A 26,485-nucleotide genomic window follows, 5' to 3' on the forward strand; every position below is an offset into this window, starting at 1 on the left:
TGCATTGTCATTGCAACTGGAGTTTCCTTGTTGTATCCACCACATATATATGTATATATTTACACATACACACATATATATGTACACATACACACACACACGCACATATATATATTTACACACACACACACATATATATTTACACATATATACAGCAAAAGAATACACCCTAACTGGTGTTTATTTTCTGATTTGTATTTCTTTGTTTTAACCCCACAGGGTCAGCCAGGGGATCCTGGATTTCCAGGACTACCAGGAAGAGAAGGCGAGCTGGTGAGCCCTAATCGCAGCTGGGAGGGAGGGATTTGATTTGAAATCATTAAAACAGGAGCTATTTATACACAATGTTAGATGTTGTTTTAAATAGTCTTACTATTTCAATGATCCCAACTGATTACTAATCCATGTAGACCTGCCACTGTTTGTGGCTGTGGTGCATAGTATAGATTATCCACTAAGCAATCTCTGAGACTCAATTTAGCATCATGAAATGCTGACAATGAATGTCGGCGCCCTACGCATTAGATAGGTGATAGTGACTGAGATCAGGGGCTGTCTGCTTTGCTTGATAACACCGTGTAACAATTTTTTTTTTTTTTTTGTTCCTGTGTAGTAAGTGTTTTCCTAATTGCTTATGCCTCAAAAGTATAGAAAATGGCTGTTATTCCCCACAGACTTTGTTTTTGTGACCAGGACAGTGATATTTCAAAATATCACTATTTCCAATGGGAAAACGGGCAAATCTGTGTCTCTTCGTTCACATAGTCAGAAAAAATCAACATATGAATCCAAATTAACATGTATTTATACTAAAGTAATTTAAAAATGACTACAAAAGATTTAGAAGGGAGTAGTTTTACGAGATTTACGATTGTACTGTAAATACAGTAAATTGTTACATAGTGTAATCCAGGCTCCATTTGCTGGACTGGCAGGCTTCTTTATTTCAGGTGGCAGGTTCTTTCAGTAGCAGCATGGTCCTGCTCGCAGAGCTGTGACTCTGGGCTGTCTATCACTTGGTTCATGTGCCATGGATGGATCATTGAGCACCACGATAAATCTGCGTTTATTGATTTGGATGCAACGACTAGCCAATCAGTAACTTTGAACCCTTCTTATTAATGAATTGTGTGGCACAGTACTGTACTGACTGAACATGTGTTTTGTTAATGAACACTATTGTATACACTTCTGGTACCAGAGCAGCATTTCGAGTGCCTCAGCACACCGTGCTCCTTGATTGAATGAACACTGCTCCGTTTTAATGCTCACATGTGAGCTTATTGATGAACTCCTGATCGTCAGCTCAGTGCTGTTCTTTGTCCCTCCTATTAAAAGGTTTTGTCTGTGCCTCGTATGTTTGCACATGAACTAATTGATGTACATCTTTTTCTTTCAGGGTGAGAAGGGTAACCGTGGTTACCCTGGCCCCCCTGGAATTGTAAGTATATTGCCTGAATTAATAATAATAATAATAATAATAATCTTTATTTTTATATAGCGCCTTTCATAGTGGACCACCATCACAAAGTGCTTTACTAGATTACGAGACTAGGGTGTGTGAACTATGCATCAGTTGCAGAGTCATTTCCAACAACATGTCACCCAAAGAGACAGAGCACAAGAAGGTTAAGTGACTTGCTCAGGGTCACACAGTGAATGAGCCAGGATTTGAACCAGGCACCTCCTGGTTACAAGCCCTTTTCTTTTAACCACTGGACCACACAGCCTTATATACTAACATTCCAGATAAGTGCATGACTTTTTTGGAACAGCAAATTGGCCATTAGATCTAAGAAGTGGGTTTCTTTTTTTCACTGCAGTCTGTGCAGGGGCTGCTCACACTGACGCCCTGCTGTTTGTTTCTTGCAGGTTGTCAGTGACCCTGGTTCAGATAGAGTTGGACAGAAAGGTGATGTTGGACACCCAGGATCCCCCGGGCGGAAGGGTGAAACTGGCTTACCTGGTAAATATCTGCTTTTATTTTATGCTTGACTGCAGTGATGGCTATAGATACTGCATCCCCTTACATTTTTCTTCTCCTTTTTTTTTTTTTTGGTGATTAGTTTAACCATGATAATTTAGCTGAGCTGTTCTGTTTTTGCTTTACCGTGCATTGATTTAAACAATATTGAAATGTAACTTATCAATACAATACAGTACATGTTCCTTATGTCAAGAAACATTTAAACCCTGTCAAAGTATGAGTGAGTCTTGATAGGCCCACCACTGGCTCTGCCCACTACTTTGTATTTCTACACTGAACAAAAATATAAATGCAACATGTAAATTGTTGGTCCCATTTTTCGTGAGCTGAAATGAGATCCCAGAAATTTTGCACAAAAAGCTTATTTCTCTCAAATTTTGTGCACAAATGTGTTACATCGCTGCTAGTGAGCATTTCTCCTTTGCCAAGATAATCCATCCACCTGACAGGTGTGGCATATCAAGAAGCTGATTAAACAGCATGATCATTATACAGGTGCACCTTGTTCTGGGACAATAAAAGGACACTCTAAAATGTGCAGTTTTGTCACACAACACAATGCCACAGATGTCTTAACTTGTGAGGGAGCGTACAATTGGCATGCTGACTGCAGGAATGTCCACCAGAGCTGTTGCCAGAGAATTGAATGCTCGTTTCTCTACCATAAACCGCCTCCAACGTTGTTTTAGAGAATTTGGCAGTACGTCCAACCGGCCTCACAACCGCAGACCACGTGTAATCACGCCAGCCCAGGACCTCCACATCCGGCTTCTTCACCTGCGGGATCATCTGAGACTAGCCACTCGGACAGCTGATGAAACTGTGGGTTTGTACAACCGAAAACTTTCTGTACAAACTGTCAGAAACGGTCTCAGGGATGCTCATCTGCATGCTCGTCGTCCTCACCAGGGTCTTACCCTGACTGCAGTTCCTCCAGAGGGAGCCGGGCCGCCGTCCCCGCCCCCGCCTCCAGAGGGAGCCGAGCCGCCATCCAGCCAGCCTCAAAACCACAGACCACGTGTAACCATGCCAGCCCAGGACCTCCACGTCTGGCTTCTTCACCTGCGGGATCGTCTGAAACCAGCCACTCGGACAGCTGATGAAACTGTGGGTTTTCCCAACCGAAGAATTTCTGTACAAACTGTCAGAAACCATCTTTGGAAAGCTCATCTGCATGCTGGTCGTCCACACCAGGGTCTTAACCTGACTGCATTTCGGCGTCATAACCAACTTCAGTGGGTAAATGCTCACCTTTGGCCACTGGCATGCTGGAGAAGTGTGCTCTTCACGGATGAATCCCGGTTACAACTGTACCGGGCAGATGGCAGACAGTGTGTTTGGCGTCATGTGGGCGAGCGGTTTGCTATTGTCAACGTCGTGAACAGAGTGCTCCATGGTGGCGGTGGGGTTATGGCATGGGCAGGCATAAACTACAGACAACAAAAACAATTACATTTTATTGATGGCAATTTGAATGCACAGAGATACCGTGATGAGATCCTGAGGCCCATTGTCGTGCCATTCATCCGCCGCCATCATCTCATGTGCATTATCATGCTGAAACGGCTCCATGTCGCAAGGATTTGTACACAATTCCTGGAAGCTGAAAATGTCCCAGTTCTTCCATGGCCTGCATACTCATCAGACATGTCACCCATTGAGCATGTTTGGGATGCTCTGGATCGACGTTCCAGTTCCTGCCAATATCCAGCAACTTCGCACAGCCATTGAAGAGGAGAAAATCTTTGAAATTGTTGCATGTTGCATTTATATTTTTGTTCAGTGTATATATAATTTCTATATTTAAACTCTCAGTGCTTCCTAGGAAATGTAATATAAAACTTGCTATAAAAGGAGGGGGGTGTGTGTGTGTGTATATATGTGTTATTGTACTAAACCTTATGGGCTGGTTTCACAAACACCGCTATAATCTTGAACTACCCAACGTTACCTTGGGTAATGCACGCCACAATTGGTACCAATCTGAGTGTGTGAAACCAGACTATTTTGAAAGGTAAGTTTCATTATCATTCCTCAATTACAAGAAAGGAGTTGGATGTTTTGTACATCAGTGGCAATGCTGACCGGTGTGCCAGCATTGCTTCTGTGAGAAACAGTGATATGTCTTACCCTTCATGGTTTGCTCAGCTATGTTTTGTATAGAAAATTAGAACTTTCTTTTTTTTTCAATCTAGGTTTGCAAGGTCCTCCTGGTCAACCCGGTTCTCCTGGTAAGAAGAATTTCTAATCTGTTAATAAGGTTTCCAGTAAGACACTGCAATGAATGGAGGGTTTTTGTTCTGAGGTTTTCCTCCATTCCTAGTTCTGGCTCACTGTGGCACAGTGCCTCAGATTCTCAAGGGCTTCCTAAGCCTAAAACTGTCTCACCACTTTATTTAGAAGTTGTATCTTTTTGAAAGACTGCAGAGAATGCATTACTCCAAACAGTTCAAGTTTTATTTGTCTTTTTTAGAAATGTATAAATACATCAAATTGAAGAGATTCTTTGTTTCATCATTATTTTGACAATAATCTATATTTTTGCCTGTTAATTTTCTTTTGCATTCTGTATAATTGTTGATTGCTGGAACAGTTAGCAAACATGGCAAATATTGATCTAATCAGAAACAATACAGAACACACAGAATGAAGTATTGAAATGTAGTGGGACACGCAGACAGGAACGTTTTAATCACTTCTGTGGTTTTCTCTGTCGTAGGTCTGGTTCTGCCTGGTAACCGTGGTCCGCCTGGCTACCCTGGAGAGCGCGGGCAGAAGGGAGACGAGGGCCCACCTGGAGTTTCTCTTCCGGGCCCTCCTGGGATCGATGGGAGACCTGGAGCCCCTGGACCTGCTGGCCCTCCGGGCCTTCCAGGGACCACAGGCCCCACTGCAGGTAGATTGCGCTACCCTCCCTCAAACTGATCATTTTGAAACCCCAGAACAAACCAGGGGTCTGAAAGAACAAAAGGGAAAAATGACATGATTTGTATTTGTGTGTGGCTATAAAATATACACAATGAAATCAAGAAATCACTTTCTAGAGGTATGATGAAGGCATCATCACCAGTTAGCAGTCGTCCCAAATTAACTGGATTTGATCAATAATCGATGGCCTGTAATGTCGACCTGAGGCACATTGACCACTTCCTAGTGAATGTATTGCATAGGCACGGTGGAAAATTTGCCCGAAAGTCTTTACTTTGTTGAAGCATTAACAGCTGGCACACAAGAAGGATTAGCTTTGATTTTACTGTTTATTCTTAAAACTAAACTTCTAAAAAACCAAAAAAAACACTATTTTAATTTTGAACTATTTAACTGCTGATTTGCCTTTAACTGTGAACAGAGTACCCTGCATCATTGATGGGACGATGCAGTAGGCTCTGAATCAGTCACTGCACTACACTGTTCAGTGTCTTTGTTCAATGGTTTCTTGCTGACGACTGTTGCTTGTGATTTGTAGGTGACCTGTGCCTGCCGGGTCCTACTGGCTTACCTGGGCAGGTGGGGGAGCGAGGATTTCCTGGAGAGGCAGGACAGAAAGGTACAGTGTCCCTTACACATCACAAAATATTCACACAGCTACCGTACACTCAGATATCCACAGTCTGTCAGCCATATTCTGAAACAACCATTTACCTGTAACTTTCAAGTAAGAGAGAAAACATTAGTATTTTTTTTTCCCTCTGGGTTTTATTTAGAGCATTTTTAAACTTACTGTGTGTGTGTGTGTGTGTGTGTGTGTTATACATATACCACCATATATATATACATATATATTATATATGTATATGTGTTTGTATATATATATATATATATATATATATATATATATATGTGTGTGTATATAATATAGTTATATATATATATATATATATATATATATATATATATATATATATATATATATATATTATATATATATATATATATATATATATATATATATGTATATATATATATATAATATATATATATATATATATATATATATATATATACACACACACACAGAGTACTGTGCAAAAGTTTTAGGCAGGTGTGAACAAATGCTGTAAAGTAAGAATGCTTTCAAAAATAGACATGTTACTAGATTATATTTATCAATTAACTAAATGCAAAGTGAGTGAACAGAAGAAAAATCTACATCAAATCAATATTTGGTGTGACCACCCTTTGCCTTCAAAACAGCATCAATTCTTCTAGGTACACTTGCACAAAGTCAGGGATTTTGTAGGCATATAGTCAGGTGTATGATTAAACAATTATAACAAACAGGTGCTAATGATCATCAATTCAATATGTAGGTTGAAACACAATCATTAACTGAAACAGAAACAGCTGTGTAGGAGGAATAAAACTGGGTGAGGAACAGCTAACAAGGTGAGGTTGCTGAAGACAGTTTACTGTCAAAAGTCATACACCATGGCAAGACTGAGCACAGCAACAAGACACAAGGTAGTTATACTGCATCAGCAAGGTCTCTCCCAGGCAGAAATTTCAAGGCAGACAGGGGTTTCCAGATGTGCTGTCCAAGCTCTTTTGAAGAAGCACAAAGAAACGGGCAACGTTGAGGACCGTAGACGCAGTGGTTGGCCAAGGAAACTTACTGCAGCAGATGAAAGACACATCATGCTTACTTCCCTTCGCAATCGGAAGATGTCCAGCAGTGCCATCAGCTCAGAATTGGCAGAAAACAGTGGGACCCTGGTACACCCATCTACTGTCCGGAGAAGTCTGGTCAGAAGTGGCCTTCATGGAAGACTTGCGGCCAAAAAGCCATACCTCCGACGTGGAAACAAGGCCAAGCGACTCAACTATGCATGAAAACACAGGAACTGGGGTGCAGAAAAATGGCAGCAGGTGCTCTGGACTGATGAGTCAAAATTTGAAATATTTGGCTGAGCAGAAGGCAGTTTGTTTGCCGAAGGGCTGGAGAGCGGTACACGAATGAGTGTCTGCAGGCAACAGTGAAGCATGGTGGAGGTTCCTTGCAAGTTTGGGGCTGCATTTCTGCAAATGGAGTTGGGGATTTGGTCAGAATTAATGGTCTCCTCAATGCTGAGAAGTACAGGCAGATACTTATCCATCATGCAATACCATCAGGGAGGCATCTGATTGGCCCCAAATTTATTCTGCAGCATGACAATGACCCCAAACATACAGCAAAAGTCATTAAGAACTATCTTCAACGTAAAGAAGAACAAGGAGTCCTGGAAGTGATGGTATGGCCCCCACAGAGCCCTGATCTCAACATCATTGAGTCTGTCTGGGATTACATGAAGATAGAGAAGCAACTGAGGCTGCCTAAATCCACAGAAGAACTGTGGTTAGTTCTCCAAGATGTTTGGGCCAACCTACCTGCAGAGTTCTTTCAAAAACTGTGTGCAAGTGTACCTAGAAGAACTGATGCTGTTTTGAAGGTATAGGGTGGTGTAACAAAGTGCCCGCCCCTGTGTATATTATCTGTTATGTGTTGCGTGTGGTGTGTTTAAACCATTGGTAACGGGATATAAACGGGTCTGTGTAACACGAGTGTTTAAAAATGTATATTTGTATTTAGGCACGAGGATTGCACAGCACTTCACGTGCAAGTAAAATGTAGTAATATGTGAGCACGGGGAATTGCACTTTATTAATTCACGTGCTGGGATTCAAGTGAATAATTAACTGGTAATTGAATCCCAGCACAATAGTATATATAGATGCACATTGTCACATACTGGTGGTTGGGTGTTCGGTGAGCGGAGAACGGGATTGGAGACGGAGGAAATAAGTAAAGTAGTAATAATAATAACAAAGTATCTGCTCACCGTGTTTGTCAGTGTCTGTCCGTGCACCGTTTTGTTAAGTTTAGTCTGTTTTCGTTTGTCTATTTATTTTGGCGTAGAGTGCCGTGTCCTGTGTTTTTCGTGTTTGTGTAAACCTTTTATTTTGTATTAAACCGGCGCCAACAGGCGTCTTCATCACTTCATTTCATCCGTCCTGTGTTTTGTGTATTGCATTACTTTCCTGGTTCTGACGCCGCCCACTTCGGCCGTCTCTGTGACAGGTGGTCACACCAAATATTGATTTGATGTAGATTTTTCTTCTGTTCACTCACTTTGCATTTAGTTAATTGATAAATATAATCTATTAACATGTCTATTTTTGAAAGCATTCTTACTTTACAACATTTTTTCACACCTGCCTAAAACTTTTGCACAGTTGTGTGTGTGTGTGTGTGTGTATATATATATATATATATATATGTGTGTATATGTGTATACAGCTCTCGCTGTATACAGTACTAGGGAACTGAACTAAAACTGCAGACTGCACTAGTAGTAAGAAAGATGACTCGACTAGAAAACGAATCTATGTAGATCTATGCCCATTTGTATTTATAGTTTTTCAGTAAAGTTACTCAGTGCTGAAATAGTTCAATCACTATTTTAAAGATGATTGAAAATGAAAATGTTTTACCTTTTTAGCAAGCTCTTAAATTGAAAGGTCTATAGGTACTGTGATTTATTGAACATGTGCACATTGCTGCAGGTGAAAAGGGCGATACCTGCATCGACTGCTTTGGGGACGTCGAAAGAGTGCCTGGTCCTCAAGGACCCCCGGGACTACCAGGGACTCCAGGTGAGGCGAGGGAGAGACTGGGGCTGTCAGGGTTGCTGAATGCCAGCGGGGGACAGCTTGGGTTCTCAGAAAATCTACTTCAGATTGTAATGGCTCTATGGGTGACCCTGTAAATACATTAATAAATGACAAAGTACTTTGGAACAATGTAGTTGTCAGCCATTGGACTATTACAATATGGGGTAAGGGGGTTGAAACTGTACAGCTTTGATGTATTTAATGTAGAAGGTTGGTCAACATTGGAGCAATGGCTGTTGTATGAAATGTTAAACTCTGCTTCTTTATTTAAGGGGTTCCTGGATTCAGTGGGCAGAAAGGAGACAGAGGGTTCCCAGGTGGACCGGGGCCTATGGGTCCTCCAGTAAGTCATTCATTCTTTTGAATGCTGAAGCAGTACCTTGGAGAGTCTGGTGGCCTATCTTTTATCTTATTTACCTAAATAAGAGAATTGCTACTTCTCCTGTTATACCACTGTAAGAGTAAATTTTTTTGTTTTAACAAATCACAAATGCACAAAATACTGCTGTGATGTAATTGACAATGGACTAAGTACAGGCTGGTAATGATCAGAAAACAAATTTAGCTGGATTTTTACTTGTATTTTAATAATTTAGCAGTATAAAATATAATTTTTTTGGGGGGGGGGGGGTGCTTTGTATAGATTTCTAACGGTTAAACTTACTTTTTCAATTGGATTTAAATTCCACCGCCATTTAAACTTTTAACCTGATATTTTATTTACTTTAAGACTAGATCTGCCACTGTTTTAGATCAGTTTAATATACCCCACTGTCTTCAGTGTTTTCTGATGCAGAGCACTCGGAGCAGCCTTTATATAACAATTCAGAGCTAACTTGATACAAGGCAACCCTCTTATTCAAAAGATATAAGACTGTATCTTCATTTACCCCATAATGCCATTCTGTTTGCTCCGTCCTCCTCGGTATCAAGCAGAACACAAATAGTTTGGCCTCTGGCTCCCTAGTACACAATTCATGAAGGGTGGGCTCTCTCCTCAGAAGTACTTGATTTTGTGACGTTCTAAGGCGTCTTCTTTCTTGTTTTCAGGGTTTGCCCGGCCTGCCAGGCACTCCTGGTTTTCCTGGTTCTAAAGGCGATCCCGGCTCTGCCATTGCGCTTCCTGGCATGAAGGGCGACAAAGGAGATCCAGGATTCCCGGGGTCACCGGGCCTGCCTGGGTTGGATGGGACGCCAGGTCAGGATGGCCAGCCAGGAGTTCCTGGAGCCAAAGGGGATCCTGTGAGTTTTAGTAATCTTTTATTGGGGAGTATGGTAGGGATTTTACATGATAGAAAGTTTTATCTTTTTTTGGTAAACCGAGAAGTTAAAGAAGCCCGAATACAGCCTAATTCCTAACCAGTGGTGGCTCGTGACTTTTTTGACAGGTGAGGCAAGCGCACCTCCCCTCCCCCTCTTTGGAATATACCTATAAAGATACCTACAAATACTAAACCAAGACATTGGCAATTACATATCCATTAAAATGAATATAATCTTACTTTATTTATAATGAAGGTCAATCCGTCTTTCTTTTTTTGAAGCAAAGCGTGCGATGATGTCATCGTACCAGTTGTCTTGCTTCTCCAGGAAAGACAGCGGCTCCTTTTCTATGGATGTAGTGGCCAGCGCACTAAGCCAACCCAGATCCATGGTGCTCCTCAAGTATGTCTTAATGCATTTTAGGCAAGAAAAGCTTCTTTCCACTCTAGCTGTTGTTGCTGCTTTTGTGGCAACTAAGCAGAAAAAGCGGTAAACTTGCAGAACATCACAAACACCAGATTCATTGATTAACCGCAGGATGTCGCTAACAGAATGGTTCTGAAACTCAGGGTCATCAAAGATTGCACAAAACTCATTCTTGAGACGATGTAAATCAAAGTAGCTGCCATACGAGTCAGAAAGGGAGTTAAAGCAGCTATGGAAAACTGCTTGCTGAAAGCTGGAAATTGATGAGTCTGACAGTTCGAGGAAATGGAGAGATTCGATGTCAGCAAACCTGCAAGAAAACTGTGCAACAATGTTATGGATGGTTTTATTGTACATTGACAAATACATGTTCTGAACATCTTCAGAGGATCTGTTTTCCAGGCTGCGTTTTTTGGGAGGTGAAGGTAAGTCAGCGAGGGCAGCGGAAGCAGTATTAAACATGTTTGAACTGTTCTTCTTTACGCAGATCACCGATTCCTGAGAGAGTTAATCAAACCTGTGAAATGCAGTAATTAACATTAACAGACTTTTTCTGAAGAACATCGTAGAGAATGTCAGTGATGTTGAAGATGTTACGATAGGTGTATGCCAAGAAAAGAAACTGTAAGTCGTTCAGTTTTGCGTGGTATGTGTTGCCTTGATTCTCCATCCCAACCAAGGCCATCGAAGTTTCTCTCTTTCTGAGACAGGGGCATGTAAAACTCTGCTGCTAGATGTCCATCGAACTGCACACAGGGACGGGATTTGTCTGCCCACGATTCAGTCCAGCAGCTCACTGCATTTGCTTGAGCGTGTAAAAAAAATAAAAAATGCAGAGAAGCCTTGTAAGGTTGCAAAAAAAAGTATGTGTTTTGTTTTATATACAGAGCCCCTTGTTGGAGAACTAGATTTAATCTGTGAGCAAAACAGTGCACAAACAGCTTGGGGAGCCTCTTTTTTTTTTTTTTTTAACAAGGGCTTGCAGACCTCCCAGCTCACCGTCATACCTCCTGAGAAAACAAGTTCCCTTTCATAGTCATATTTCAACAACTGTGAATCCATCACTTGCTTCAAGGCAACTGCATTCCAATCTGCGCTGACATCTTTAAAACCCACGAATCTCTCCCTTTCCCATCCATGTAACGTAACACAATCGAAAGCTGGCTCTTTTAGAAATGTCAAATGTTTCGTCTATCTCACAAGCAAAGAAGCTGCTTTCTCCAATCTCGCGGTCAATGTAGGACATTTAGTCAGCCACGCAGTCGATCGGTTTGGTTTGGATGGTTTTAGACAGAAAACTGCTGTATTTTTCTGTCAGTAATCCTTTAACTCTACTTCATGATGAAAAAAATAATTAAGTTCCCTAAAATTTGACCTGGTTTACAGAATCCTCTGTCTCACGGTGACCACGAAAAGCCAGTTCCTGGCATGATAAAACAACAGATGAGCTGCTTCAAATAAACCGCTTCAAAAGCTCTGTTCTTGTTTACATTCTCGTTGTACTGTAAGGCACCTCTGCTCGCTAAGTGTCAATTGAAGAAATGCTGTTGTGACGAGCTGTGACAGTCTAAACTTCTCTATAAATTCTTCCAGTCAGCGAAGCCTTCGCCAGACCAAACCATTTTTTTTACGTTGACAGCAACAAACAAGGCCAGCAATATATTTTGTTAGTAACAGCACTGCCTGTTAGCCATGTATGAACGTCATACCAGCTCGTCTTAAATTGTCGGGTTGTCTTGCCATCTTTCTTAAGAGAATCAAGTGCTGGTGTTTCCCTACCTTTTATAATTACACGCTGTTTCTCTAGCAATCTGGCAGAAAAGCCCCTTTTTCTTTATTTTTGTCACTCGGCCACTTTCCTACTCAGCCATCTTCTAAAATGTTCCCAGTAGGTCTACTGTCACTGCTGCTGCAAATCAGCCCTCAGCGCCTCACGTTCCCGCTCTATTGACTCTAACGTTCTCACGGTGTGGTAGGCAGCGGAAATGCACACAGACATTTCTGAGCCTCATTTTTCCCTTTATTCACCATAGACATTTGCATCACACGATCATGTTGAGTATTAGTTACCATGGTAACCCAGGCCGCTTTATGAGGCTGTGCTAGAGATGTAATAGTTAAGCCTCACATTCAGCATTGCAATCTGCTGGTTTCTGTCGCTGCGCTTTCACTTGCTTTGCAGCGAGTTCTGATCAGTGCCTCTTGTAGAACTATTAACTTATGTATACATGTCATGCTTAACTGTCCTAATATGCAATGTACTAATAATGACGTATTTATTAATTAAATATATATCCATAGTACTCAAACAATCAATAAACCTAACATTATGTATGTGCCCAATGAGCTATTGCTGTAAAACTTGCGTTTTCATTGTGCATCAGCGTGTGATATATATATCATAATTTTATTTATTTTTTTGGATTCTCAACAAGACTCTGCCTCACTTGCCTGTATGGACGAGCCGCCACTGTTCCTAACCGCAGCCACTTTTAAAAATGTCAGATTGTATCAGAAAATGCAGTAAAATGTTTTATTTTTTATTTTTTTTTAACCCAACAAATAACTACAAAACCCATAGTCCATATAAATCCAGAATGTGTTGTCATTCACACTGAGTAGTTTTTAATATTTTTTTGAAGGGTTCCGCTGCATTCAAAGGCGAAAGAGGTCCTCCAGGAGATCCAGGCCCTTCAGGTTTCCCTGGGGAGAGGGGTCCGATGGGCCCTCCAGGATTTGGGCCCCAGGGTCCCCCAGGAGAGAAGGGGGTCCAGGGTGTGTCTGGTCGTCCGGGCTCTCCCGGAGCTCCAGGTAAGCGCTTCACTCTCATTGCATTACTGCGTCCTCATTTCTGTACATTCACTTTCTCCTCCTTTTACAGTATCCAGGACGTTCTGCAGAGCTGTATTTGAGTCAGATTTGATATTAAGAATGAGTGTGTCCTGTTTGTGCAAAATGGTGATTTTTTTGAGTTGTGTTCACTGTTGTCTCTCATTGTAATTCATGTCTTTGCTTGTGCGTTTGTTCTTTTGCTGCAGCAGGCCCTGTTCACAAAGCTTTAACTTCATGAGTAATTGAACATAATGTCTGTTTTGATAAAATGTTTGGTAGTTAAGTGGCAAAGTAGTCAACAGTCTGGAAATATCACACCATATTTCAAATTGTACTTATTTAGTCAAAACGGACAGAAGCACGTTAACAACATAATACAAATAATTACCTTGGCCCTTCGTAGTATTAGCAGCATTCGATTCATAACGTTGTCATTGGTACCCTGTTTTCTTGTTGATTTGTTGACGTTTTTATACTTTAATTCAGGTCATACATGTACAAAAGTACAATGTTGTAATTAAAAAAGGTACTATCCTGGACTGGTATCTAGTCACACGCTGCGTGGTAGGACACGTGACTACTACAGCACAGGAAGTGATGGGTACCAGAAAATAACAGCAACTTTGATACTTCTGTGACGTTGTCTTTGAATTGTGTCCCACACCTGAAGTATAAAATCCAAGCAAAGAGATGAAAAGGGGGTAAGGAAATGGAATTGAAAATGTTGCTTCGCACTTTTAAAGCTTTGTGAATCGGGCGTGGTGTCCACTGTCTTGGCGGGGCTCTTACTGGTTTTGATGTCTCTCTTGCTTGTGCTCGGGTGCTGTGTTTAACATCGGTGACAGGACCCCCTGGAGAATGCCTCCCCTGCCCCAATGCTGGGGACAGCTACTATAGCAGGAGCTTTATAGGTGGTCTGGGAGGTGAGATACACAAAGGGGAGAACCCCCACTCAAGAAATGAATAGGAACACCCTGTTCGTATTCATTGCTCAAACACTTACCCTGCTTAACAGAAATGCTGTTTAGCTGAATGATCCAGACAGTAAAATGGAAGCTGTATATCTACGTTTAGAAGAGTAAATGTATAAAGTCATTATGTCAACATTTTCAATAAAAAGTAAACCTGTTTTCATAGTAGTTTTGGACTGTTCATCCAGTTGATTTGTATATTATTTAGCACAAGTATTTCAGTATTAGAATATGAGTTTAGAAAAGAGTTGGCTGTCTGCCTGTCTTTACTTATGTATGAAATGCTTACATTTACATGCATTTTAAATACATATAAAGAACTAGTCATCAAATTATGCAGTTGTGATCCATCTTTGTTAGTGCATACTTTATCCTGTTGAAAATTCTTTAGCACGAGTCATTGAGATGGAAGCAAATTGAATATTTTAATGTTTGACTTTAAACTGTTAACACGCCCTAACCTACATGTATATAGAGGCCGTCGAAATCTGAGGATGGTGGAAATTACAGAATTTCCAGTCTTCCACAGAATCGCCGTATTCTACAGCTACGTCATCGTAATTATAAACAGGCTGCTAAAGGGACCTGAAATACAGAACTTAGTGGCTCGGTTCTAGTTTTGTAAAATGAGTGGATGTTTTGCCTCCTTCAAAAAGTAGGCCTTAATTCTCAAATCTCATGTAATGTTTTTGTTTGACAGTTTCTAAAGATTTGACTGATTTAGAAAAAAAAAAAAAAAAAAAAAGCTTGATTTTATTGTACATTGGACGCACTGAACCCAGATGTTTTATGTTTTTTTTACTTGATTCTACATTTTTTGTAAGCCATTATTAATACACATACCGCCCAACACTCCTCCAATATCTACTTAGTCCGATTTTTGCATCTATTCCCTCAGATTTGGACTGCCTCTAAATGTCATATTTTTTACATACAGGGTAAGTCAGGCACCATAGGCAATATCATATATTATGCCAAGAATGCACACATCAATATTATCTCAATGTGTTTCTCTTTGCTAGACATCTCGCACCTTTTACATGTACAGTATATGTGATGCATTTAGGTCACTGTGTTCTACTTTTTCATAAGCGATGGCTGTAATTTCTCCAGCAGGGGGAGATGTATGCAGGGATGGAAATAATAAACCTATTACATACCAGTTTCACCCATTCCAGTTTTAATACCAGCTTGAATAACCACAGTGTATAAATAACAAGCTCAAGGGTGTCTTATTAAATCAGTATTGGCTCAAACTGCTGTGCAATGGGTCATAAAGATCGGTCCCTGGCAATCGCAGCTTTTAGTCTCGGGACAACCTTCATGCTTGCTGCTGCCCTCTAGGGCAAAGGAAGAATGTTGAATTCCTTTCAGAATTTAATGTCATTTGTTGTATTATAGGTTCTACTGGATGATGCACAACAGGCACCAAAAATAACTTTCAAAGTGTTGTTCTGACTCCTGCTTGTTTCTGCTGCCAGGTTCTAAAGGAGACCCTGGCCAAACTGTGTCAGAACCAGGCTCTCCTGGGCCAAGAGGGTCGCCAGGAGATCCCGGGTTTCCAGGGAGACCAGGTAAGATGACCTCTCCCCAACCCTGGGACCAGTGTGGAAAGGCTTGGATTAGTTATTGTACACTTTAATGTGAGAAACAGGTTTGTGAGTGGTTCTGTTGCTCCAGCTTGTCTACTGATGGATTGAGCTTACTTTGAACACACCTTGTTGGTGGCCAGATATTGCATGGAAGTCATAATTCCACCGCTACTTCAGCCATTAATGTCTCATAAACTATTTGAGATGCAGACTTTGTGTTGTGGAATCTCCTTGGGGAGAATCTAAAGACCCTGTTCACTTGGACCTCAATAAAGGTTTCATTAGCAGTGTTCTCCACTGTTCAGTGCCACAATTTTTTAGTCTGGCAAAATGTTTATGTTTATAAATGTCATCTAATGGCTGAAGTAGTGGTGGTATAAAGAAAGCATGTCCTATTTGAGAACAATAGCAGTACATGATTACAGAGACTTAAGTGAATGGCCAATTGTCATAGTCTTTGTATATTATACACTAGGGAGGGGTTGAACGGTATATTGTCCAGTAATTTGAATGGGAAGGGTGTTTAGTCCTGGCACTTTAATAGACAAACTTAGTCAGGTAGATTTTTAGATGGCAACCAGAACACCGGACAATTTCAGAGTGATGGCAAACAGCAAGAAATAGCCAGGAAATGTGTAAACCACTTATCATATTGGTTCCATGACTTCATCAATGTATTAGTGTCTACTTGACTGTTTTGAGTAGTGATTGACAGTTTGAAGGCTTGGGAGCTGGTTTTAAAGACATGTTTTGTGGTGTTGGTCAAGGTGAATCAGGACAGCCAGGGCAGCCAGGCTTCCCAGGTGTGGGAGGACTGAAGGGTGACGCCGGCCCCCCTGGTATAGGTCTTCCAGGACTCCCCGGACAAAAAGGTAAGAGTCTGATAGACATGGAGTGGGACTGTAAGAACACAATACAGCAACACGTCCTCCGTAGGTCTTAATCATTTTTCCTGTTCCAGTAGGCAGGACCCAAATATGAATTTCTAGTGTATTGCAATGGTAACCTTTTGTGGAAGAACCCCTTCAGGGACATTAAAAAAAGCTCTTCCAGATCTGTTGACAATGTGTTGCTTATAAAAAATGCTATTTGGACCCCCTCATTCGGGAGGTGGCCAAAATTGGCCCTTCCCGTGCTGTTCTTTGTTCCCATCCTGTCCTAGACTGTTTAACTGAACCAAATACATTGCCTTCCAAACCCTGAAGTAGTGCATTACCTTTTAAACCTAGTGGCATGGCCCTCCAGGGCTGTGATTGGATACCCCTGCTCTAATTGAACATGCATTGAGCTGAGTGAAATACAATGTAGGATTACGTCTTTAATAAAGAGGTGATACTGGTTGTGATGAACAGTCTAACTGTGTGACCTACTTAGGCTTCCCTGGAACACCCGGCCCGCCCGGACAACCAGGAAACCCAGGCAGACCAGGCCTCGATGGGTTCCCCGGGACACCGGGCTTACCGGGAGCCAAGGTAAGGGAGAGACGCCTGCTCCACAGCACTCTGTCATTCTGTGACCTACTGGAACAATACATTTGCAATAAACATCTTTTGAATTTTCTTTGCATTGACTGTCTGGGTACATAAACCAAGTCTAATTGCGCAAATCTACATCTTTTATTTGCTTTGTCAGTTTGATTGTTAAACAGCCTATACATGACTTCAGTGCAACAGTCTTAACTACTGATATCTCACAGACCATTTGAGATGCCAGCTTCATATTTTCTGCGTTGGTCGTGTGACTTTAGTATCTGCACTATAAAAATGCTTTCCATTATTGGCTTCATACTTGGTACACAACCTGTATTCTATTATTGTCAAGGTCCTGTTTGACTGATTGTTGATATTGTACAAGAAAAACAAACACTTATTGCAGTAGTTGTGAAGTTGTTTGTCTGTTTTTAGGGAGAGCCAGGTTTTGGGCTTCCTGGACCTCCAGGCCTCCCAGGAATTCCAGGATCAAAGGGATTCCCAGGACCAAAAGGAGACCCCGGATTCCCTGGATCCCCTGGTCAGCCAGGGGCCCCAGGCTTCAATGGAACTCCAGGGCCTAAAGGTAAAAATGTACTGCAAAAATCACTTGGTATTACTCCTATATATACATATATGAAATCAAAACACCATTATAATATGTTTCAAATATGTAAAAATCCCCCTCCCGACAAGATGGCAATCCTGAATGTTTTTAATAATAACAATAATAATTTACATTATATTAGTATATAAGTTCTGTGATGAGAATGTGTTGCAGAGCATGTAAACTGCAAAGAATAGGTGAGCGCATTATTTCTATAGGTTATATTTACACTAGTACACTGAGTTACAAAAACTGCAAACCACAGAGAAAGACGAAGCTCTACCTGCTCTAGCCCATAAATAAGGTAAGCTTGTCCACAAAGAAAACTGCACAACAAACTCATTGTGAACAGAGTCTTATGCAATCGAAATGCATGCCTCCATACTGAATTCTATTGTGTATTCCCAGGTGATGGTGGTATTCCTGGCACACCAGGAACCCGCGGCCCCACAGGCCCCCCAGGGATGGGTAATCCGGGCCCCCCTGGACCTTCAGGGCCCCCCGGACCTATCGGCCCACCAGGTACCTCTCAGTGAAACAGCTTGGTTAGGACCCCCTAAAGGAGGGAGTGAAGAGGCTATAGAATCTAAACCTGTAGGTTGTTTTTCAACCTGTACTGCAGTCAGGAGCCAAGGGGTTTTAACTGGGTTTTGAAGAGGAGTCAATCTGATTAACCTCTGCCAGGGGTTTTCAAACTGCGAGGCTCGCCTCTGTAAGGGGACGCACAGAACAGCTGTAGTAATACATTACAACGTACGTCATATGTAAGGCTACAATTTTGGCACTGTGATTTTTTGGAACGTTTTCATAGTCGAGTCATGGTGGAAAAAACAAGAATTCATGGAAAGGCCACCAAATAATGTAGGTTTAGCTACATCAACATACACAAGCTTTTAAATAGTACACCAAAACCAATAATATAAAGACTTTTGCTTTTGACTGCTGACAAATAAAAATGTCACTTGAGTACAAAACTTAGTTAAAGGTCCTTTCACATCAACGTAATTATATCAAATTTTTTTAAAGAATGCTGTACAATGCAGGCTTTCAATAAACTGTGTTCCTATTTCTATGTGCGCGTCTGGCATGTATGTATGTATGTATGTATGTATGTGTGTATGTATATATATATATATATATATATATATATATATATATATATATATATATATATATATATATATATATATATATATAATATACACACACACACACACACACAGAGCTCTGGAAAAAATTAAGGGACCAGCTCTAAATTATCAGTTTCTCTGGTTTTACTATTTATAGGTATGTGTTTGGGTAAAATGAACATTTTTGTTTTATTCTATAAACTTCTGATAACATTTCTCCCAAATTCCAAATAAAAATATTGTCATTTAGAGCATTTATTTGCAGAAAATGACAACTGGTCAAAATTACAAAAAAAAATGCAGTGTTGTCAGACCTCAAATAATGCAAAGAAAATAAGTTCATATTCATTTTTAAACAACACAATACTAATGTTTTAACTTAGGAAGAGTTCAGAAATCAATATTTGGTGGAATAACCCTGATTTTCAATCACAGCTTTCATGCGTCTTGGCATGCTCTCCACCAGTCTTTTCACATTGATGTTGGGTGACTTTATGCCACTCCTGGCGCAAAAATTCAAGCAGCTCTGCTTTGTTTGATGGCTTGTGACCATCCATCTTCCTCTTGATCACATTCCAGAGGTTTTCAATGGGGTTCAGGTCTGGAGATTGGGCTGGCCATGACAGGGTCTTGATCTGGTGGTCCTCCATCCACACCTTGATTGACCTGGCTGTGTGGCATGGAGCATTGTCCTGCTGGAAAAAATAACCCTTGGAGTTGGGGAACAGAAGGCAGCAAGTTTTCTTCCAGGACAACCTTGTACTTGGCTTGATTCATGCATCCTTCACAAAGACAAATCCGCCCGATTCCAGCCTTGCTGAAGCACTCCCAGATCATCACCGATCCTCCACCACATTTCACAGTGGGTGCGAGACACTGTGGCTTGTAGGCCTCTCCAGGTCTCCGTCTAACCATTAGACGACCAGGTGTTGGGCAAAGCTGAAAATTGGACTCATCAGAGAAGATGACCTTACTCCAGTCCTCTACGGTCCAATCCTTATGGTCTTTTGCAAACCTCAGCCTGGCTCTTTGCTTCTCATTGATGAAGGGCTTTTTTCTAGCTTTGCACGACTTCAGCCCTGCCCCTAGGAGCCTGTTTCGAACCGTCCTCGCCGTGCACTTCACCCCAGCTGCCGTTTGCCATTCTTTTTGTAGGTCACTTGATGTCATCCTACGGTTGCTGAGTGACATTCGAATGAGTTGGCGGTCATCCCGGTCAGTGGAGAGTTGTTTTCGCCCTCTGCCGGTCTGTAGCTTTGTTGTCCCCAATGTGTGCTGCTTGACCTTGTTCTTATGAACCGGCATCTTTGAAATTAAGGATGGAAGCAACCTGATGCTCACTGTATCCCTCTGCCAGTAAAGCCAGAATTGAACCCTCCTTTTCCTCACTCAAAATTTTCCTTTTCAACTCTTTGGGCATGGTCAATAGTTATTTTTTGATTCCAATTACTTTTGAGGTACTACTAGCACTGTTTTGCCATCCAGCTGGTCCTATTGCAAGAGGATAGTGATGACCACAGGAGTGGTTTTTATACTTTTCCTCGTTTTAAATAAGATTTGGTTCAGGTGATCCCCTAATCAGTACCTCATTCAGTAGAATGAGGTGTGCCTGTGTTGGAATTCAACAGACACTGGAATGGAATGGCTGCCATACATGTAGAGATTCTGATTTAAAAAAAATTTGCAGTGGTCTCAATTTTTTTCCAGAGCTGTGTGTGTGTGTGTGTGTGTGTGTGTGTGTCTCTATATATATATATATATATATATATATATATATATATATATATATATATATATATATATATATATATATATATATATAGTACTAGTCAAAAGTTTGAATACACTTGCTGGAAACTTGTTTTTTTTCATAGCTGACAATGTTTTACGTCGTACACGTCAAATACAAATTTACAATATACAAAACAAAATGTAAGGAGTATCAAACCGATGTTCAAGAAAATTGAAAATTGTCTCAAAATAGTCACCCTTTGCCTTAATAACAGCCTCACAAACACAAGGCATTCAGTTAACGTTTCAGCAGGAAATCACCCGACATGTCTTCCCAGCTCTTCTGCAGCAATTCCCAGAGATGTAGGGCACTTGTGGGTAGCTTTGCTTTGACTCTTCTGTCCAGTTCGTCCCATACAAGTTCTATAGGATTGAGGTCTGGAGATTAGGCAGGCAAGATCATTAGAGTCGAGTTGTCCTTCACTTTCCTTCTTCGCCAGATAGTTCTTGCACTTTGAGGTGTGTTTCAGGTCATTATCTTGCTGAAGAATGAAGGACTGCCCAACTAGCCATAATCCTAATGGAATGGCATGCCTCTGAAGTATGCTATGATAGCCATGCTGGTTGAGCTTGCCATGGACTTGGTAAAGATCACCAATTCTGTCACCAGCAAAGCAACCCCAGACCATGACATTGCCTCCTCCATGCTTGACAGTGGGAACCACACATGCAGAACTCACGCGCTCACCCTCTCTGCGTCTTACAAATACTCGGTGGTTAGACACAAATATTTCAAATTTTGACTCATCGGTCCATAAGACCGACTTCCACTCCTCAAACGTCCAGTTTCTGTGTTTTTTGGCCCAGGCAAGTCTCTTCCTCTTATTTTGCACTCTTAACAATGGTTTCTTTTCACCAATTCTTCCAGTTAGGGCAGCATGAAATAGTATATATTTTTTCTTCAGTAATAGGAACAACACGTTAAAATTGGTTGTTTCTGAGGTAGCCTACAGAGCACAGCCCCTTCTAAAAATAAAAACAAACAAAAAAAGCAGAGTTCAAAAGTAAAACCATGCAGGCAGGCACCGTGTCCAAGAAGCAGGGCGTCACAAAGACCAGAAAAAAACACTGCAAAACAGATAAACCTTTAGTTTTAGTTTTAGAGAAAGGAGTATTTTTTATTTATTTATTTTTAGCAGACTACTTGGGTACACTATATTGTATGAAAGTTTCAAGAAATAAAATGTATTAATATTTTTTGAAGATGCTGCCCACTTTTGTTTAAAAAAAATAAATAAATGTAGCGCTGTATGTATGTGAAGATCACAATCGAGTATACAGCAACATACGATCTGTGTTCATTTTCATGCTCACTCAGCTACACAATACAAATCTCATTTGCTGACCTTCATAGCTACATGTAAATGAGGCGTGCTACACAACCAAACAGTTTACACATACTCACAGATTTGTTTTCTCAGTGCATGACATCCTGATTTCCTTTGTGCCCTTTTCCAAGATTTCACTGACTTTTGTTCAAATTAACGATTTTCATGATTTCCAAGACCTCAGTGACAAAATTGTAGCCTTACTTACAGTACATGTAAATGGTATGGAACATTTTAAATGACAGAACTGGGCAATCGCCCTAGACTCAAACTGCCACATATTCCAGGAGTTCCTCCATTGCTCCAGTAAAATCTTAAGTCTTAACCAGCTATAGGTTGATGAAACCGACTCCTGTGTTTTTGTTTTAGTTATTATTTTTTTTATTTTAGTTTTTGTAATTTTGGGATGTGTAAGGCTTTATTTTGTATTTAAATAAATTCTATTGACTACAGAAAGTTGTACAGAATGTGCACACATACTTAAATTCAAGCTGGAAATTACCTTTTGATAAATGTGTGTGGTTTAGTAGATGTTTTAAGATTACATTATGATTGATCAGCATTTGACTGACGTATTTTGGAATATGGCCTGGGAGAATGTAATTTACTTACATTGCCGTTTACTGTGTCGCGTCTTCACGAAAGCACAAGCACCACAGGATGGCATGCCGGCTCACATGAGTTACGTGTTTTCACTTGAGCACCATTCACAAGGGCTTTGAGAATGAACTGCATCCCTTAACATGCACTCTTATGGTATACTGGATTGGTGTGTGTCTACATGTAGTCTTTTGCTTAGAAGCTATGAAATTGAGCGGATGTATACTCTAACCCCCTCTCACTACTAACCCCCCCCCCCCCTCTCTTTCTCTCTGCATATTCTTCTACAGACTTTACATCTCTGTTTTTTGGAAACTGCTAGTTCAAATATTGATATCTGTTGCACATTTTATTGTAAACACATACACAATTCAGCATGTGTGTGAATTTTCTGCATAACTAAACAAACAAAAGCAAACATTTCAGACTAATCAGATTTAAAATGTTTGACTTTGGCTGTGTTTAAATTGGGACACCAAGATATTTACTAAATGTCCCCCCGCCAAACTGGTAATATCTATTTGCACTCACAATTTTATCTCCAGATATATTTTTGCTTCCACTTCAATTTGGAACATGCAGATACATCAAAGATATAAACTAAATGCCTTCTCCTCCCTGCTACTCAATCAGGAGTTGTGGTTCAAGCTTGCACACATTCTTTTGGAATCAGATTTTTGTGGAAGCTCCCTGTTACAGCAAGTAGTTTACCTCTTTTTCAGATATCAACATTTGACTTCACTCCACGCAAATTAGGGTTTTTCCTTTCTAATGAGCATGTGCATCCTTATTTTCTACTACATGATTCACTAAAACGATACGCTAATATTTTGTTGTTATTTAAAGTGTTAACCCTTTTTAAGGACTGGATCGGTATACACAGTATAAAATTGGCATTGCAGATTTTCAAATATATTGCCGGTCCTTCAGGGGTTAACTAGACCCAATATTTAAGCTGTACGGTGTATTTAGATTGGTAGTTCTATAATGTTCTAACCTTTTGTGCGCTTTACCCTGTTTTCTAACCTTTATCGGCTCTCTGGCCTGTTTTGAAACTCCTAACTTCTTGGTGCCTCAACTTCTTGGTGGTCCCTAATTGCTGACCCTTTGACCCTCAGGTGACCAAGGTACTGTGCAGTTTATCCAGCTCTTTTTGTTAAGAGAAAAATATACATGCATGTATTTTGAGGGTGAAATATTCCCTTTTAAATGTTGAAACTTCCTTTTAATTACTTTATTTTATTGTGCATAGCCCCACTTGGTGGCTGCATACTATAATTGCACTTTTTTATAAATCAAATTGTTATCGTATTTAGTTCTGTTGATACATTTCCTCTGGGCAGTGTGTACTGCATTTCTTCATGCTGCTGAGACAGTCCTCACAGGTAAAATGCAGGTGTGCAGAGTACTCTACAGAAATAATTACAGCTTCAGTACATGGAGCTCAGTCAAGCAACTTCGGTCGACCTACAATACATCATATTACTGTTTGCTTCAAAGTACAGCAGATTGGGTAACAACAATAGGCAGCGGTGGCCTTTTAAATCTAAGTAATAGTACTGATAGGACCTTCCAGACGGTTTGATTCCAGTTAAGTAATGTACAAGCTGTGGAATTGTCCGTATGGACTTCTATTTAAAAAAAAAAAAAAAAAAGAAAGCTTCAAGGGATGCATCACTGGGGTGGTCAGGGCTTTTTGTTTTCTCCGAGCTGCTATTCTACAGAATCTAAAGCTAGTTAAATAAAATTAATACCTGGTCAAAAAATAGATGCATGTTGTACTTGTGCAACAAGTGAAACGATATCCCCAACAACAGTAGAAGTGCCTACATGTGCTATTGGAGAAAGTTTAATAATGTATTTCATTTACTTTTTTACATGTGTGTATGTATTGTGAATGTGGTTCGTGGTAGTTTTGTATTTACTGACATGCATGGTTTAACAGCAGTCTTTCCTTTTGTTTTCAACAGTTTCATAGAAGCACGAAGATGAAATCTTCCACTGCTGTGCTAATACAAACTCTTTCTGGTCTGCGTAGGATTTCCAGGCAGTAACGGAGAGAAGGGTGACCCCGGCCCCCCGGGGCTAGACATCCCGGGCCCACCTGGTGACCGTGGTAGCCCTGGCTTTCCTGGGGGTCCAGGCCAGCCGGGATCCACAGGCCCGCCCGGCCCACCCGGTAGAGACGGACTGCCGGGACTGCCAGGTAAGCTTGCAGCTCCATTGTGAAGAGCCTCAATGTTAGGATTAAAAAGATCTTTCCCTTTTAAGATCTCGGTTAATTTCCCACTTTTATTTCGTCCCATTCACAATGAGCAAATGTAGCTGTTGTATTTTCTGTTGTTGTTAATATTATTGATCTTTTTTGTGTAATATATATATTGTATACTTGCAGTTATTTTGCGCTATACTTTTTTAGGTTTTCCAAAATGGTTCAGGGCTTCACAACCTTTCCAAACTGTCCATACATTTTGTTTTGCCTCCCATCTGTTATAAAGAAGTAGTGTGTCACAAGCTGATTATTTGGATTAATCCATTTACATTAAGCAGTGTGACAGTTGTTGATTAGACTAATTCAATTGAAGCAATTGAAGAAACTGCTGCTGAATGTGTGCTGATTGCTGTCTAGGCCACTGTCTAGATTAGACCTTGCCAGTAAGCAGTACTGTAGTGCAGGATGTCATTTAAAGAGGCTGGAGCGTGTCCCAGGAATGGGTAGACTGACTTGGGATTTCTCCCCCTCGAAGGTGCGAAGGGTGAAATGGGTGTGATGGGAACGCCAGGCCCACAGGGACCCCCAGGTAGCCCCGGAGCCAATGGATTCCCCGGACCCAAAGGTGAGTCTCAAAGTCATTATAATCCTCTGGCCCAATCAGGTTTCTAGTAGAGAACTGGTAGATTCCCGAATAGGACTTCATAGTCTTGAATGAAAGCTAGAAGCTGATGAGACAGGACGAGAATCTTGAATCTTTTTCTAATGGCAACATACATTTTAAAGCACTCAAAGTGATCCAATCCAAAATATAGCCTGAAAGCACATTATAAAAGCTTTACAGTGCTGTCTGCTCAGGACATGTAAAGTAACTGCTGTTGTCCAGTATAGAACATTCTCAAAGATGTGTGATCTAGGGGACAACTAGCTAACAGTTTGTAAAACAGTTCTCTCCATTTAAAGCACTGCTCCCTGTTTTAGTAACAAGTACTAGAAATAAACTGTTCAAGAAGTATGAGTCAATTGGTACATTACTGAATGAATTTAGTGGATGGGAGTTTAGTTAAATATTAAGTGAATGGCTTAATGTTAAATTGTAATATTGTTATCCATTTACTATGAATGCAGAATGATAAGGTGGAATATTTGTGTTTCAATGGGTAGTGCTAGTGTCTGATGCTTAGTGGTAGTAAACTGAATGGAAGCATGTACACATTTTGAATGTGTGTGTTTTACAGGTCCCAGAATAGTGCTAGCTGTAGTGTGTAATGTTTTTGTTTGGGTTTTGCGGCTCATTTCTCCTCCTTGCTCAGGTGATGATGGCTATCCCGGTCAGGCAGGAACCCCCGGATTCCCTGGAGGGAAAGGGGACAAGGGTGAATCAGGGCTGCCTGGCCCTCCTGGACGAGTGGACCCCAGTCAGGAGTACAAGGGACAGAAAGGAGACTCCGGCCTGCCAGGTGAGATTCTCTCCTCCTGCTTCCCTGGCAAATGTTTGCGCATTCAATTTTGGGCAAAAATTATTTTGAGACGATTGTCTCACAGAAGCACCCCGAAATATTAAGACTAAAGATTCCTATGCATTTTTATTACCACGGCAGATGCTTAGGCTGGATATTTTTTCATGTG

At 40.8% G+C, this 26,485-nt stretch overlaps 1 protein-coding gene across 5 annotated transcripts in view; it reads left to right on the forward strand.

Annotated features, from left to right (window-relative positions):
- Positions 1–26,485, forward strand: part of LOC121318667 (collagen alpha-5(IV) chain-like) — a 93,195-nt gene that overhangs the window by 46,976 nt on the left and 19,734 nt on the right. For 3 of the 5 annotated variants that reach the window (XM_041255586.1, XM_041255588.1, XM_041255589.1), the window contains exons 17-35: positions 220–273; positions 1,400–1,441; positions 1,873–1,966; positions 4,183–4,218; positions 4,707–4,883; positions 5,454–5,534; positions 8,528–8,617; positions 8,908–8,978; positions 9,686–9,877; positions 12,967–13,135; positions 15,609–15,701; positions 16,487–16,591; positions 17,094–17,191; positions 17,624–17,774; positions 18,204–18,317; positions 23,763–23,771; positions 24,683–24,850; positions 25,392–25,481; positions 26,170–26,316. In XM_041255586.1, the coding sequence (XP_041111520.1) occupies positions 220–273; positions 1,400–1,441; positions 1,873–1,966; positions 4,183–4,218; positions 4,707–4,883; positions 5,454–5,534; positions 8,528–8,617; positions 8,908–8,978; positions 9,686–9,877; positions 12,967–13,135; positions 15,609–15,701; positions 16,487–16,591; positions 17,094–17,191; positions 17,624–17,774; positions 18,204–18,317; positions 23,763–23,771; positions 24,683–24,850; positions 25,392–25,481; positions 26,170–26,316 (1,981 nt within the window). The remainder of the gene's footprint in view (positions 1–219; positions 274–1,399; positions 1,442–1,872; positions 1,967–4,182; positions 4,219–4,706; positions 4,884–5,453; positions 5,535–8,527; positions 8,618–8,907; positions 8,979–9,685; positions 9,878–12,966; positions 13,136–15,608; positions 15,702–16,486; positions 16,592–17,093; positions 17,192–17,623; positions 17,775–18,203; positions 18,318–23,762; positions 23,772–24,682; positions 24,851–25,391; positions 25,482–26,169; positions 26,317–26,485) is intronic. The other 2 variants (XM_041255587.1, XM_041255590.1) reach the window with 1 other exon arrangement.

Source organism: Polyodon spathula, chromosome 7, assembly GCF_017654505.1.
Source record: "Polyodon spathula isolate WHYD16114869_AA chromosome 7, ASM1765450v1, whole genome shotgun sequence".
In the NCBI taxonomy this organism is placed as follows: Eukaryota; Metazoa; Chordata; class Actinopteri; order Acipenseriformes; family Polyodontidae; genus Polyodon; species Polyodon spathula.